Here is a 17,440-nt window from a genome sequence, read left to right on the forward strand (position 1 = left end):
TTAATGACCTAAGGGGGAAGAGAGTGTGTGTGTGTGTGTGTGTGTGTATGTCGGTGGTGTGTACATACAACTAATCCAATGACAATAAAAACATGGGTAACACATTCTAAAATGCTCATTCCACTTAACTGGACCATCCTTATTACCTGCCCCTGTAAGATTTACATGTGTGGACATTGGCCTCTAATCTCTAAGTGAGTAAATCGTATCCATTCCAGGTAATATCAGAGGGTAGGGTAAACCAATATCTTTCTCTCATCAAAAAAGATGAGATAAATGTACGAACAGTAGGGTTGCGTACACTTTCCATCTCAAAACTTTGTAGCTCAGTGGACCTAGGTAATAATCGCCAATGAAAACCCCGGGTGAGAATTTGGTGCAGAGCTTTCCAATGACTTGACAGGTCAGACTGAAGGTGGCCTTTCTAGACTAAAGTCAGGATTTCCCCGCCCAGAATAGACTGCAAAAGCCTCGTTCTGCATGTCTCTTCGTGTTACGGATAACTGCCATCCTTCAGTCATTAAAACTCTCAAAAGAGAGTGTTGGATTTTTGTTTTAAATTTTCAGTTCTAAAGGGCTCCAGAGAAGATGCAATGTCTGCCCAGACAGGCCCTGCTTCGGCTCCTCCTCTCTCACCCCTGTGTTCTAAGGCTCCTCTGCTGTCTTCCTCCCAGGATGCTGTTTTAGAAGATTTTATTTGATTTGTGTGTGTGTGTCTGGCTGGCTGGCTTTGTGTGTATCCAGTTGCCCGTGGAGGCCGGAAGAAGTACTCAAATTTCCTGGAATTGGACTTACAGGTGACTGTGAGCTGCCTATCGTGGGAACCAGACTTAGGCCCTGTGTAAGAGGAATCTGTGCTGGTAACCGTGAGCTCTCTCCAGCCTCGGCGTGCTGTTTAAAGCAGCTTTGCAGATGACGCACGCTCTCAGTTTTCACTCAGCCAAGGATATCTTTGTTTCACCCTCATTCCTATAGGCATTTTTATAGTGTGTGGTATTTGGGACTGACAGTTTTTTTTTTTTTTTTCCTCTGAGTACTTTAAATGTGCCACTTCCTTCCAGCTTCTCTAGTTTCCAAAGGGAAAGTCACAGTCACTTGATTTGTCTCCCTGTAGAGCCTGCCTTCTTTTCTTGGGCTGCTTTTAAGAGCACTTTCTCTTTAGTTCCCAGCCTTTAGATCTTCGTTTTGAGCATCTGCAGGTAGCTTTTTTTTTTTTTTTTTTTTGCTTTATCCTCTTTAGGGTTTTCTGAGTCTAGATTTTTATTTTTGCCATGCTTCCTCCATTTTCAGCTATTGAAGACATTATTTCTTCAAATGTCTTCCAGTGCTGGCTTCTTTCCTCATGAGATTCAAGTAACAGGAGAGTCAGATTTCTAGACTGTGTCCCAAGTCCCCGGGCTCAGTCATTTGCTCCTTGTTCAGAAGGGATGCTTCCTATTCATCTGTCTTCAGATTGTCCAGTTCTTCCCCTTGTCACCCTCGTCTGCTTTTCCCGCTTACCAGCTGATGTGTTTTGCTTTGTTTTAATGTGTTGTTATAATTTTTATTTGTAAAATTCCCTTTTGGTTTTTTTTAATCTCCTGTTTCTTTGCTGAGATTTTCTGCTTTTCCATTTGTTTCCAGTGTGTTTGTGATCACTTGTTAGAATGTACGCGGTGTGTTACATTTTCATCACACAGTTCCAATACCTGTGCATCAGCCACATTAGTATCTCTCTGGTCGCTGTCTTCCCCACTTGTGGAGATTTTCCTGTTTCTCTATATGACAACTAATTTCAGTTTCTCCTGGCATTTTGTTTGTTTTGTCTGATACAAGGACCTTAAGTAAACTCTGGAGAGAATACTTACATTTTTGCCTTAGCAGCAAATGACCTAATAGGCATGTTCCTCCTACTTGGTTGTGGGCTATGTTGCTGGAAGTCAGGCTGTGCACTTTCCAAATGTCTGAGTTCATTCTCACCCTCTCTGGTGTCAACTAGGACATGTGCACACATGTGCAGTGTGGGGATCCACCTCAGAAGAGCAGTGCACATCCGTCTGCTTCTGTCTCTTCAGCATGGAAGCAGCCCCTTTACAGTGCCCTAAGGATCTTAAGAGGCAAAGGAAAATTTGTAAGCTCACCACCATTTTGTTAATAGTTTCAGTTCTGGTCTTCTTCCCCAAGGGGTATATTCAAATAACTTTTCAGAGCACTAGAGTGGCTGGCACAGATGTTGCAGCCAACTGTGTACCGCTTTGGTGGATGAGCCAGCATGAGGCATGGTTTCTGCCTCTGACCTGCTCAGGAATCTCACATTAACAAAACTAAGCAGCATCAGTACTGAGACACCTAGGGGGTGGAGAGACGCCTTTCTGTATCCTTTCGCAAAAGACACGGATTCAGTTCCTGGTACCTCCATGATGGCTCTCCACCTTTTGTAACTCCAGCTCCAGGGGATCTGACTGTCCAGCTCTAGGAGACTCTGAGGCATCAGGCAAAGGCATGAATACACACACACACACACACACACACACACACACACACACACACACAGCAAAAATAATGATAAATAATTTTTTAAACTGCTAAGGTTTAAAAAGCCAGATATTATATGCCTTCCTATATGGTGCCACTAGAGTGCATGTCACCAAATTGAGGTTGTTTTGCCAAAACCATCCCTACTGCACCTAACCAACCCTCAAAATCTGACCAGTTTACAGAAAAGTTAGGATTAGAGGAATATGTCCACAACATTATACAGAGGCAAATTCCCAGATCCAGAGTGTGGGAAAATCTTCAGGACCCCAGTTATCCATAAGTAGTTCCAAGGTAAAACATGGAGAAAAGGAGAACTTGCAAACTGAAAGATTTCAGGAATAAACTAAACCAGTACCATGTGTAGACTGTTTTTTTCTGACTCTACATAAAGCCGTTGTTTAAGGACTATTGAGATAATTGATATCTTGAATTGTTATGTGATATTAGATGATATTAAGGCATCACTGCTAATTTTTAAGGTCTGAAAATAGTAGTCGTTACTTTTTTATCTGTATTTTTTAAAAGTACGTATTATAGTCTTTAAAGATTAGATTAAATGATATCTGTAGTCTGCTGTTGAATACAGGGTAGTTGGGAGATTGTATATATATATATGCCCGAGACTATATTTGTCCCACAGATGACAGCCTCCTGCCTATCCCCAAGTGAGGCAGGAAGCGTTATCCAGGCTGTTGTCTGCTCATAGAGCCTCTCAGAGCCCCACAGAGCAGGCCAGTGTCTATTGTCTGTCTACATCCAGGTCAGCCTGCCTTTCCTTTTGTCTCCTCAGTCAGCCCATGAGTAAACCTGGAGAAATCAGACCTCTTCTATATATAGACTGTGGGGTCTGAGAATCGCAGTGGGGGACACACACACATTTAGTGCTCCAAAGCAATGTCCTTGAGTCTCCTTACAGACTCCCATAGAACCTACTGCCTTGGAAGTATACCTGGTGTGTCAAGGCTGTGCTGGGTCACTGTCTTCCCTCTGTCCTTGGCCTTTTTTAAATAGCGCATCATCAGAGGGGACAGCCCATTTCTCCCTGCACCTGTACGCCCACTGCTTCATTCTTCTTTGTGCTCAGTGCTGGTTCCTCTGCTTCACTGTGACAGTCAGGAGAAGACGTGGTATTGTGTGGCCCACAGCCACGTTCCCAGTGCCAAACATGTTTTCAGGTTCGGCCTTAGCATGTGTTAAACAGGCTTCTCAGGCTTCATCTTATCCTCTGTTGTCATGGCACCCACCGACTGTTAGCTCTTTGTGAAGGAGGCCTCAGTTGCACTTATTCATAGTGCCAACCAGAGTGCTTAATTTAGAGGCAGTAGTCAGTAAGTGATTTTTGAATGACCGAGTCCAGTAACTAATCAAACGGCTAAACGGAAAAGACAGGAAGATTTGGGCAATAGTCCCTCTCACTGCCATCAGAATAAATTCTTAACAGAGATGTCTTCTTCATCCTCTTGTGTTTTCACATGTGCTTGCAGAGCAGATACGGAGCGTGGCTGGCACATTAGATCCAGTTCCTACTGTTCTTCAGATTCTCATCCTACTTTTTCAAGTCTCCATTCCAGACACTATGTGAGGTGCTGCAGTGGATGCCGAGATCTGTCAGCTGGAAACCCTGGCATCCTTGGCTCAAGGGAGATGAGAATCTTCCTGCACATTAACAACAGTGTAGAGCTGGGAGTGCTCAGGGAGCCAGGGATGGGGAGACCAACTCTCTCAAGGCCTGTCATAGAGGTTGTTGAATAAGATGAGCCACAGAGGATGGGTTCTCCTTAAAATGTAGTCCCATAGGACATGTCATGGTGAGGACCGAAAGCCATATTGTGCTATGTCCAGGACATATGAACCAGTTTTACTGAGAGTTTGTGAGAGAGAGAGTCCCTACTTTACATGGGTGCTCTCATGGGTGAAATGCAGACAAGGCAAGGTTCAGTAACTTGTCATGGCTACATAATTGACAAGTGGCAAAGCTGAAATATTAACTCAGGTGGTATGAATGCAAGCGTGAACTCACTGCCATCCCCCAGCAGCAGTAATTATGACAAGCACATATTAAGCTCACTCGTGAGTCACGGGCTGGTCTCCGTCCTCGGCAGCTCTGGCTCATTTAATCTTCACAAATTTAGAACACAGGATTGTCTCTATCTCCACACTGTAGAGTTAGAGTTAGAGAAATTAAGCATTTCTCTCGGAGCCATGTGGCGATTGAGTGGATGAGCTGGAATGAGTGGCCCGGGGCACTTCATACCCTCACTCTCAATCACTGTGGTAAGATGTCTGGCTGGATTTGTAGGCTGGGCAGATGATGGAGGATCGAGACTTTTTTTTTTCATATCCAGTGAGGAGCAGCTGGTGCTGAGCCTGCGCAGGGTATGGGAGACAGAAAGGTTCATCCAGGGCTAATGCCTGGAGACTGGAACTTGCTGGCATCTTTAACGGAGGTAGTTATTAAAGAATGAGGAAGAGGTTGGGTTGCGGAGGGTGTCGGCAATAGGTATGCAGTTTGGGGTGAGGGAAGATTCAGGCAGAGGCATTAGAAGAAAGATATTTATTACAGAAAAGATATTTATACAGAAAAGCGAAAGCTGAAGTCGTGGAAGTGGCTTAGTACTGGACAGGAGATGTCCATGTATGGGAAACCTTCACAAAGCAGAAGGAAAATAGACTGACTTTTGTCAGACATCTGCATCCTGCCAGTGACCACACTGCCTGGGTTGGGAATGTTAAAACCCAGAATGCCCTAAGACTGTACAGGAGGGAAGAAGGCAGGTGAGATGGAACATTCTTCACCTCCTGCTTGTTTGCCAGGAGTAACAGCTCTTCTAGTTGTAGATTCTTGTCCATGTCTTGCTGTCTTGGACCGTGGAAGTAAGAACTGCTGAGCCAAAGCCGGATAGTCCTAGTGCTGGACAGGCCCTGTTAGCAGATGGAAAGAAACATAAAAGCTTGTAGTTATTGGCAGACAAGCCCCAGGCAAAGCAGTGAGCATATTCCAGGCTCATGAAGCCGGGAGGAACCATGTGCCACAGCTTGTGTTTTGCACCCCTGGTTTCCGGAGACCGGAGACCCCGTCCTAGAGGTGATAAATTCTTAGCATGCCCTATTTGCCCCAAGTGTAAACTTCACGAAGATATTGGCACTGGAGAGAAAGGGTCCCCAAGAGGCTAGAAGGGTAGAAAATGAGAAGTCACCACCTTAGGGTGGGAGCCATGGGGGCTGGTGACAATTTACATGTGAAGCCTTTGAAGTGGGAGGGGCTTTAAATGAATTAAAGAGGACACTTCTAAGTCCTGCTGGAGACAGATGGCCTCTGTTCCTGTGCTGAAGCCAGTCAGTTGCTTTTGGATGGCTGCAGTGTTCCTGTGGTCCATTCTGTTCAATACGGCCAAAATGGGGCAGCCCGTTTACTTAGCTGCCTTTCTGAACCTGCTCCCTCCCTCCGGCAGGGAGAGACTCGCTCTTTCCTGTGTACTGTGAACTAGAAAGCCGGCCATCAGAGCCCAACATTCTTATGATAACAATTCCCAAGGAACTTTTGAGCCGGCAATTCCGTCTGTTAAGCTGATGTCACAAACAATTTTTCTCTGTCTCCAGTGAAATAATATCACAGGAACACAATATTCCTCTCTGTGGCTAACTGAGTAAAACCCCACTCTAGTCAATGACTGCTAAGCCTTAGAGAGGGTAAAGACAGCAGAAACATTTGGGGCACGTTAAGTATTGCTCAAAGGTACTGCAACATAACGTCCTGGAGGACACAGTGTCTCCCGACCCATCTGCGAACTAGCATTTGAGCGTTTGTGCCAAGCACAGTAATAGCTGCAGAGAGCTCAAAGACATGTAGGAAAACTTGAGCTTCCTGGAGCTTTGGGGAAGATCGGCTTCCCTGGTGAGCATGTCTGCTTAGAGACTTGGGTACCATTACTGGCAGGCATTTTCTCTGAGATTTGGCTGCATCTCAGCTTTCTCAACATTTCCCCTTTTTGATAGCAGCCCAGGGTCATTCCAAAGAACATCTTTTTAGACTGGGCGATGCAATGGGACAGCCTTTGGCTTCTACTTTGGAACTTTCTAGTCTCTTCTGAAACTATTTTTCTCCATCTGGAATTCTTGGAGTAGCTTTAATTTATTTATCTTTTCCTTTTCCATCTCCTCTTGTATTTGTTGCTTTGCCTGCTTCCTGTTTGTTTGTCTGCAGGGTGGCAAACAGTCTCCTGCCTCACTCTTTTCTACTTCGCTCTGTCCTTGGGAGCTGGCAGGCAGGGCTTGTCGGGACCTGTATAAATGGAGACACAGAAGACATGAGGGAGGTAGAAGCTTGAGAGCACCTCGCAGGCTTCTAGCATTTTAAAAATTCATCCGTGTGTGCTTTAGCTAGTTTGCTGCTGCCTTTGGGGTGTCTTTTCACCATCCTTCTTTCAGTTTCTCTGCCCTGCATGGGGTGGGCTTAGCTGTTAGGGTTTCTGTGGCTCCTAGAGCCTCGGTGGACAAACGGAAGAGTCTTGGGACAGAAAGAATTTAGGGTGACATAGGTGTTTCTTTGTATCCTGAACAACTGTGTGTCGTGGGCCAGATTCGTGCCTGATAACCCCCCAAAACTGAGATGTTGGCCAAAAGTATTGCTATCAAACTGGATTAAATGCTTTTAGCAAAATCTTTTATCGTTTTGTTTTGTGTGTGTTCTTAAGCATGTGTCTGTACATACGAGCACCTGCGTGTGCACACGAGGGGACCACCAGACAACACCGATGTGTTCTTCCTCCTCCGGCATCCTCTACTGCTTTGTTTTGTTTAGTTTCGCTTCATTTTGTTTTGTTTTGAAAACAAGGTCAGTTGTTTTGAAAACAAGGCCAGTTCAGGACTCCCTGATTCTGCTAGATGGACTATCAGTGACCTCCAGGACTCACTAGTCTCTGCCTTCCCCAGCGCTGGCATTATAGACATCATGGGTGTTGGGAATCTGAACTCAGACCCTCATGCTCAAAGGGCAAGGCAAGCACTCCACTGACTGGGTTGTCTTCTAAGCCCCTAGAGAAATGTTTTTTGAACATCCTGAAAAGGAGATGTAAAATAAAGTGAAATCTATGATACTAAGCTCTCAAAAAAAAAAAAAAAAAAAAAAAAAAATCTGCACTTCCTTATTCAGATTTTTAAAACAATTATGTCAGATATAATTAGAGGTGTCTGGTGTGACCCTCTGGGCTTCTACCCTTCTCTCTTCTCAGAGGCATCCATTGCCCTGAACCTGCTGACATTCATTGCTATGTATGTTTTTATTTATCAACAGATATTTTTGTATCTCCTAATAGTAAGTGGAGTTCTTTTGCGTGAGTATCTTTATGGCAACAGTGTAGCACTGTACACACTTCAGTTCCTTGCTTCCTCCTTTGCTCTTCTACTTGTGATATGTATCTGTTCTCACACCAGTTTAATTTTCCCATGCTGTACAGAACTGTTGACATTTTATGACCCACTATTTGTGTTTGTAAGTAAAGTTTTATTAGAAGATAGCTGTGTCATATCAATAAATACATATATATATATATATATATATATATATATATATATATATATATATAATTAATACAAATAGCCAAGTTAGTCCTTACAACACAGATGAAAATCAAATGCCTAGCAAGACCTCCATTATGTAACTATAAGTGGCCCTTTACAAGAAAACCTGATCCAGGCTGCACAGTAACACATCGTTGTAACTCCATCTAATACCAAATTAGTGACGATTTGGGTCCATGCTAATTTTTTTCCTGACAGTGGCTTTCACATACAGTTTTTATTTGTTTAAAGGTCTCTTTTGAGCAGGAGGAGGAGTTACAAGATATTAATAAACTGTTCTCTAAGGTGGGCCCACTAACTGCTTGCCTTTCCAAATCCAGGAGAAAGCCTCTCCCTCCAAATCTTCATCAAAAACCTATACTCTAGGACCGTAAGTCTGATGCTTCGTTACCCATCACTGGCAAGATTTTACTGACCACATAGCACTCCCTTTTATGAGAAATACTCCTCTGTCCTTTGCCTGTTTTTATTTGTTTGTTTGCTTGTTGCCTTGCTGACTTTCGCCTGTTGACTGTAAAAATTCTTTGTATATTCTGGCTGCTGTTCCTGTTGGGATGAACCCATAGCTTATTTTCAAGCCCACACATAGATGCATATGCAGATCTGTAGGGTGTCTGCACACATGGTTAACAGTCACACACCACACCCAGACTGGTTTTCCCTGGGACAGTTTGAAACCCTCTGAGTCTGAAGGTAAAGTAAGAGGATGACATGCTGGCCTGGCCGTGTCTCCACTCAGATGCTGGCATGAGCTGGCCCTGCCCCCTCCTGGACCCGTCAGCCTGCTCTTCTAGGCTGTTTGAGTGAGTTGACTTGTTCTGATGCTCTGGCTGCACAGACATGAACCAGCAGGGTGTAGGGAAGCCGAAGGCCACTGTGCTGGATACTGATGAGCAGAACGCTGGGTTTGAAGTGTTGCCATGGATGAAAACCAAATGTGATTTGTGGTTTTGGATGTCCCCATTTGGGTTTTGGCTGCAGCCAGACCTTGGTTCCAGATTGATTAAGTTAAGCCATTCTCTGGCCCGTAGTGACTTAAATAATTAACCCTTTCATTATCAGGCCCGATGACTTTCGGTCCCTTATCCTTATAACCCAGAGCTCTTGTCTGCCCAATCTCACTAGCTCCTCTAACCTTTCAAATTAAACTTTCCACCATGAATGAAAAGGGAAAAAACAATCTATCCTCCATCAGGTTTGTGTAACTGTGGAAGTTGACCACGTCCTCAGACCTATGATGTCTGAGTACATCAACAGAGCTCAGGGAGACATGGAGCCGACAGATTCCAACTCACACTGTATAGTCCAGTACCATGGAGAGACACTGGGCCTTCCAGCTTTGACCATGGAGAGCCTCAGGGCTGGGCCTGGCGTCCACTCTGGTACTGTTCTTACCACATGAAGTGTGGATGCAGCCTCAATTCCTTACTAGAGGTCCATGGCATCTCCTTTCATCGTCTCTAAGCATTCACTCTGGGGGTCGAGGACAGGCCTAGCTAGATGACACAGCTAGTGAACCACACAAAAGCAATCTCATAGGAAATCAGTACTTATATGGCAATTTCCATCCCTTGCAGGGAAGTGAAGACAAAAGCCAACCCAGGGCCGTGTCTTCGATCAGTGAGGGAGGTAAATAGAAATGACTTAGCTGCTGTGTGTGGTGGTTCACACCTTTAATCCTAGCACTCTCTGTATCACGCCAGACTCCGCACTGGACATTTTCTTGTCTTTCTCCTCTGATATGGAAACTGATGCTGTAATTGGGAAGAGTGACACCGTGGGCCTGTGACTGCTGCAGTCACACCACGTTGGTGTTTGGCCTAGAAGTACACCACACCTAGTTTTATGCTCTGCCCTTGTCCTTGTGTGTTTTTAATAATTTTTAGAGCATTTGACCACACATTTCAATTTTCACTGGATCTCATAAGATTATGGAGCAGATCCTGGCTACAGAGGAAGCAGCCAAGGCTTGGAGAACTGAAAGGAAGTTCTCACAGTGCTGAGTGGTTGAGATTGGTGATTGCTTGTTTTTAGGTAAGGTCTCACTGCATAGACCTGCTTGCCTTGAACTCTCAGAGATCCACCTGCCTCTGTGACTGGATTACTAGCATTGGAGGTGTGAGCCACCACACACAGCAACTAGAGACATTTCTACTCAGCTGCTTCACTAACTGGAAACAGGGAGGGATGGGAAGCAAGGCAGACTGTACTGTATAAATACTATTTTCCTGGGGAGATTGCTTCCGTGCTGTTCACTAGCTTAGTGTCTGCCTCATGCTATCAAGTCAGCATCTCTTTCCTGAAGAGAAACCCAGGGCTATGATTTCCTTTAAGGTCCCTCACAGGATGTTAAACAGTTGCTGAAGAGAGAGTTCCTGGGTAAATCCAGGGCCTGCTTGATGGCAAAGAAGAAATTAAGACAGCCTGAAAGAATGAGAAGTCTGGTCTATAGGGAAGGCATCAGAGGGGCTGGGGCGATGGCTCAGTCAGTAAAGAGTTTTCCACGTGAGCATGGGCACCTGAGGTCAGATCTTCAGCATCCACGTACTTGGGTGTGTGGATGCTGATCTGTAATCTCAGGAGAACTCCAGAACTTGCTGCCTCACACATCTAGCAGGTTGATAAGCTTGAGTTCCAATGAGAGACTGTGCCTTGAAAATAAGGTGGAAATCAACTAAAGAGGACCCCTGCTGTTGACTTCTGGACTCCACCCCGATACACATACATGAAAGCACACGCATAGAGCGACAGCATACATGTATGTATACACACATATTCACACTTTTTTTAATCTAAAAGGAGAGAGAAGATATAAGAACCGTTGGTAGTACATCAGCTGGTCCCTTCCTTGGAGGCAGGAGGTCTTCAGCTCGGCTGCTGCTCTGGTTCTGCTATTGCCCTGTGCCTACTGTCACCAGCCATCCCTTGTAGACTCACAAATAAAGTCAGTGAGTTCCAAGTGTGAGACCAAAAGATTAAAAATTAGCAGCTATTATTTAAGGCCTGAACTAGGTGGGTGGAGAAGTCCAGTAATGCCCTGAGGGGAAGAACCACTTTACTGTATTCTTTCCCCACCCACTAGAGATACAGTTGCTAAGAAACTGGCCCATCCCTCTAGGGAGGGACACCAGGTCATTAATGGTCTGAGGACCTTCCTATAGCCAATCAATTCAAAATGTAGCATTTTGACCAATAGATGCTTGCCAGGCAGGAATTGCCCCTGCCTTGGGCATGCTGGGAGGGACCAGAATCTTTAAATCCCCCAACTAACCTGAGCACAGGGCTCTCGGCTCTCACCACTTCAGCAATGGGGGTGTGGACCCAAGCTGCAGCATGTAATGATTTATAAAACCTCATGTATTTACAGCGGAATCTATTTATTCCTGGTCTTTTGGGGTTCACGAACTGGGCAGAACACAAGCTCTGCCTCAGATTCAACAAAAGCTGCTGGTCAGCCTAGGGTTGACTATTGAGAGTAAGACTTTGACCTCTGGCTACGTTGGTGTGGTCACAGGACAACATAGCAATGGCCTGGAATAGGGTTTAGAAGGAGACAGGATAAAGCTTGTCTTGTCCAGGTCATGGGCTGGCCAGGCCCTGAATAGATGAGCTATGCATCTAACCCTATAGCCTGACTATGCCGCTTCTCTCCCTAGAGAAGTCTCCTGAGTCCTCAAGGGGACAAGCTGGCCTCCCTGATGACCCACTCTGTTCTCTCCGCAGCGGCGAACCCCCTGCTCTGCTCCACAGCCCGCTACCACTGCAGGAATGGTCTGTGCATTGACAAGAGCTTCATCTGCGATGGGCAGAATAACTGTCAAGACAACAGTGATGAGGAAAGCTGCGAGAGCTCTCTAGGTAGGTGCCATTCCCCTCTACCAAAACAAAAACAAGAAAAGGGATGTGACACGGTAGAGACCAAACCCACATCCTCCTCCAAACAGCAGCTCTGGTGATCTTTGTACTTGCCATCATTCTGGGTGTTGCATAGTCTTGATGAAACTCTGTCTACTGTTTTGACTATGGTATCCTTCGTATGTCAAGCACCAAATACATGTTTCTCCTGCGGTGTCCTCAGTTGTATTACATCCTACTGCACTGCTCCGCTGTGGTTTTCCAAGTTGTGTTGTTGGGAGCCATGTGAGTTGCCTCTCTGCATCAAATTCCCTCTCTGGGATGACTTATGCAGAATGAGATGTCATTTCTCCACACAGCTGGCTGAATTTTGTCTTTGGTTTCACTGCTGTGCCTGCCAGTTCTACCCTGACAGCTCAGTCACATTCACAGCTGCTCTGGTTTTTGCTTTTTTTCTTCTCATTTTTCTAATTTAGTAGTCATGAAATGATAGCCTCCCCATATGCTGCCATTTGTGTCTGATTATGAGGAGCACTGGAACCCCCAGCCCCTCCAGTTTGTTTACTACTTGGTTCCCTCTTGTGTGAATTGCCTGTGCATACAAAGGCTCTTGATTTGACATTATTTTGTGGAAACTGAATGCTGCAGCTGGAGGATGGAAGAGGAAGCACAATGATGTCCTTCCTCTCTGTCAAAATTCACAGGATCTTATTCAGTGAACTTATTCATCCTCCTTCCTTCCTCTTTTTCTTTCCTTCCTTCCTTCTCTCTTTTCTTCCTTTCTCCCTCCTCCTTTCTTTCCTTACTTCCTGCCTGCCTGTCTCCCTTCCCCCACTCCTTCCCTTCCCCTTCTTCCTTCTCTTCCTCCTTTGCCCTCCCTTGGGTGTTCATATTCTCTCTCTCTCTCTCTGACAAGGTTTAGTATATACCAAGGCCGAACTAAAAACTTAACTGTGTACCAGAGAATGACCTTGAACATTTGACCCTTCTGCCCCACTTCCTCAGTGCTTGGATTAGAAGCATAAGCTGCTCCGCCTGGTTTTACTTAGTGCTGGGGATGAAACCCTTGGCTTCACACATGCTAAGTGAATATTCTACCAAATGAGCTACACCTCCAGCTCAGAAACATGCATTTTTTTCAGTGATTATAATGAAATACAAAGATTTGTAAATGTACATCTATTTTAAGACATTCTGAAGAACATGTGTTTCTAACGTTACAAACTGGTTTTATTTGTGTGTGATCTCTCCTTCTTTCCCTTAATAGTGTTATATGACTGTGTTCACCCATATTATTGCTTGTTGGTAGAGTTCATTTGTTTTCCAGTGTTCTACTGAATGGTCATGCTTGTATTTTAATAAAGCCACAAGACAAGCAAGAGGTTTAACTAGTTGTTAATATGTTTGGAGATGGAATTAGGTAGTGGGAAGCTTGGGGAGGGCAAATATAGGTTGTTTTCAAGTCCTAGCTTTTTATTTTGGTTGGTGTTTATGATGTCATTACAAATGCACGAATGAATGAGCAAATGGACCATATTCACATCACCAGTGGGATGTGGACCAAGCAGGAATTGTGACCTCTAACGTGTGTATGCCTGAGGGCCACAGAGAAGGTAAAATGCCAGCATCTTCAGGAAGGGCTGAGTGAGACAAGTGCTGGCAGAGCTGGAAGCTTCTTTGGTGGAAAACTTACCTCTTGGGTGTTTTCTTCATCAGTGCTACAATGAGAGTAACTCTTGCAGCCACTGTCATCTCTGGGGACTCCTGCAGGTGCCGGGCTCCTGCAGACCAACCGAGTCAACACGTGCACTTGGGTCCAGCACTGCAGTCTGATGCCATGCCGGCGGTTCTGTTGCCCATGTCCGAGAGCAGCTGCTCTAACCTCGCCCTAGCCTTAGAGAGGAGTTTGATCTTGCCATTTCCCTAGGAAAATTTAAGCTCCTGTGCATGCTATCCTTTTCAAAGTCAAATTTTTATAAAGGAAAACATGCTGAGGTAGAGCCAGCGTTAGGTGCCAGTGGGGAATGGCAATCACAGAGCTAAGTAAATACACAGGTAGGAGGGCTGGAGGACATGTTCTGTGAAGACTGTTTCTTACATAGTATCTGGTATGTTTATGTCTCTTAGCCTCACTAGCCTGAGTATTTCATCAAAGGACCTCAGGTCTAGATTTGGAGTAAGGGGTATTGATTTGTTTGGGCCATTGTTCAGCATTCTGCTATGTGTTCATGTTCCCAGGACACGACTTCTCCAGTTTCCTGTGCCATTTTTTGACCAGGTTGCTGTTCATCCTTTGGAGGGATGGCTGGTGCCTCTGTAGGCTGGCTGAAGTTAGCGCTTTTAACTTCTGCTTCTTATGCTCACATATAAAGATTTTTAGAAATAGTTGGCAGTGGATCCAGGTCCTGTATTTGTTTTCTGAAAATTGTTGTTGAGGTTCGTCCTGATTGTCAGTCCACCAGGATCGATTCTATCCCTCCGGAACTGTGAGCTAAAACAAACCTTTCTCTCTTAAGTAGCTTTGGTCAGAGCATTTATCACAGTGATGGAAAAGTAAGTAAGATAACCTGCCTCCCCCAGGCCATGTATGAAATCACTCATTATCAAATTAAAGACTTTGAACCTTGTGGATGTAATTATTTCTCCCAAAAAGGAAACCATAAAAGAAAGGAAAAAGTTTGGTAATAGACAAATATACGTGCAGCCTAACCCTTGAACAATCCTGAGCATAAGTTGTCTCCCCTAGACCCTGAGCTTTGTATGTTACCACCCAAATGACGGCAGGGCACCAGTGACACCTCCATGTGAGGTGATGTTTGTGCCAGGAATGGAAGGTGTGTGATTTTGTCTCCAATCCCCGGGGTCCTGTCTAGTGACCCATTGCCTCGCCCATAATGGGCTCCATAAATGTTATCAAATGGGAACAATCTCTGTTGTGATTATATATGTTAAACTTGCAGTCTGAGGTGTCACACTCTAACAGTGTGTAAGTGAAAATACCCACGGTTTATTAAAGCATTGAGAATTACTAATATCATATATCCAATAGGAAAGATTCTGTCATTCCCTCTGTGGGAATATGTCCCAAAGTGAGCACAAGATAAGATTCTTGGGTGTGAGTCTCCTTGGCCAACCTGTGTTTCTGCATCCAATGGGAGTCGAGTACTCAAGGGTCCACCTTGTAGGCTCTAAATGTGAACTGCTTGTCCACCTTGCTGCGTGACAAGTGTATACCTGTCCTGTGGGGAAAATCATTCCTGTGCTGGGCTGTTGAGAGACAGGGTTCCACGCGGTGTCATCCTTAAGCATCGCAGAGGTTTTGTGACTGGACAGAATGTGTACTCATGCCTCGTGGGATTATCAGCAGTTACCATACACAAAGTACTCTGCTCAGTGCCCCTGCCAATGAGCTCAGCCCCTGGGCTTCCAAGCCTTTGAAAAACATGTTGCTTTCAGTTCATGTGGGAAAAGGAAGAAATATTTTACAATGTTTATTTGGAAGATATGAATAAGTCTGACTTCAAGGCAAGGACATGGGTTGTTCAAAATGCCTTTCTCCTCCTCTGAGTAGACTGAAACCGACTGTGGATCATCTCTGAAAACATCCTCATAGTCTGGGAGGAACTGGGAGAGACTGTCAGACTGTATGGCAGCATGCTGTAAGGAGGCATTAGAGATTGTGTGAGGTCAGATTTTTATCAGGGCTTCACTGATTTATAACATCACCTGCTGTGTGGGACTTTCAGAAGGGTATCTTTGGGCAGCTCACTGCGACTGTCCTGCTTTGTAACCAGGATGTTGTGTATCTTAGATGTAGTAGCGGCTGCCATGCGAATGGTGGTAAACACCATTCTGGTGACCTTGAAAATGTTACTTGAATGTGGCTTTGGTATCTGGTGATGGCACTGCCTGTGTGTAATCCCACTTCTTTGTATATGATCTAGATTGTTTGACTAGTTTGTGTTCTTTCTCTCTCTCTCCATCCCTCTGGGAAAATGCATAAAATTGACTATCAACTCTTGAAAGGTATTTTAACGGTTTTAAAGTTCAGTGACAGAAATTGTTCTTCATTTATGCAACCACTTGCTAGAACTTTTACATCTTGAATCTCTAAACTCATTTAAGAAACAAAGAAAAAAAATGCTCTCTGCTCCACTCAATAACCCTGGTAGCTACTTTCCTACTTTCTGTCTTGATTAATTTGGTAGTTTTAGGTAGTTGTATAAGTAGAATCATATAACATCTCTTTTTTTTATAAGGTACTTAGTTCATTTAGCATGTCATCAAGGTTCATCTATTTTATAGCATTATGGCATTTTCTTTCCTTCTAAAAACTGAATAATATCCCATTTTATTGTTGATATACCAGATTTGATTTCTTTGCCCATAAACACTTAGGCCACTCACACCTTCTGACGATTGTGAACCATGCTGTGTGAAAAGATGAACAAGTTGTAACCTGCTTTAAACAAAAGAAATGCAGGAAGCATGGTGGAATGTCATTTCCAGGGTTAGGTTCCAAATACCCATCATTCCCTCTTGCTCTGTCTTGCTTTCTCTGATGAACGCCACTTCCCATGCTGTAATCTGTGCGATGCAGAGGCTGCAGAGGGAGCTGAGGGGAGGCTCTATCCTAAAGCAAGGAAGGAACTAATGCCTACCAGCCACCTCAGAGGTGAGGCTGGAGCAGGAGCCTCTCCTATGAGACCTCAGTTGTCATCCTGCAGGAGACTCCAAGCCAGGGTGACATTAGAGAACTTGTACACAGAGTGCATCGCAAGGAGGCACTAGTGATTGCTATTCTAGTCTCAGGTCATGGCGATCATCCAGGGCTTTGGAACCCCTTCCAAAAGGGGGTTATATAAAGTCCTTTCATGTGGACCTCTGTCCCCATTCCATTCGTGTTGTCCTGCTCTGTTCTGACAACCCCGTCTTCACCCCAGGAGCCTGAGTTCTTCTTGCCCACTTTCTGGATGAAGAACTAAAGGATACTTAGGCCAAGTGCTTACAGCAAGCAAGAGATGTGAACTTGAGTTGAGACAATGCTCCTTCTCTTGACCCTGCCCACCACTATCCTGTCCACCTCCACCATCTGGTACTCTGGAGCTCCAAGAAGCAGTCTAGCCCTAGGTGCAGAGAGCAGAAGGGAGGGGGAACCGTGAAATGAGAGGGCAAGTTTCTCCCTTTGGCTTTCACATGTCTGCTTGATAAGGGAGAGTACCATGCTGATTGGCTCCCCACCCCCTAGAGCATTTTCGAGGTGAGTTCTGCCAAGGAACCACCCCAGCAGGGAATTAGTGGGGGAGTTTCGCGCCTGGCAGAGTGTCTCTGTTTTCTTGCTGTGCCCTGGCGATAAGGCTTCAGGAGAATGGAAGGCTGTGTGGGGTTTGGCGTCTTATAGCAGCCAGAAATGACAGCTTTGTGCTGTTTCTTCTGCAGGAGTGTGTGTGTGTGTGTGTGTGTGTGTGTGTGTGTGTGTGTGTGTGTG

At 44.9% G+C, this 17,440-nt stretch overlaps 1 protein-coding gene across 1 annotated transcript in view; it reads left to right on the forward strand.

Annotated features, from left to right (window-relative positions):
- Ldlrad3 (low density lipoprotein receptor class A domain containing 3) overlaps nucleotides 1–17,440 on the forward strand; it is a 123,002-nt gene that overhangs the window by 5,791 nt on the left and 99,771 nt on the right. Inside the window, exon 3 of the mRNA XM_055602886.1 lies at nucleotides 11,821–11,955. Coding sequence (XP_055458861.1) covers nucleotides 11,821–11,955 — 135 coding nt within the window. The remainder of the gene's footprint in view (nucleotides 1–11,820; nucleotides 11,956–17,440) is intronic.

Source organism: Psammomys obesus, unplaced genomic scaffold, assembly GCF_907164565.1.
Source record: "Psammomys obesus unplaced genomic scaffold, mPsaObe1.curated_primary_1811, whole genome shotgun sequence".
Lineage (NCBI taxonomy): Eukaryota > Metazoa > Chordata > Mammalia > Rodentia > Muridae > Psammomys > Psammomys obesus.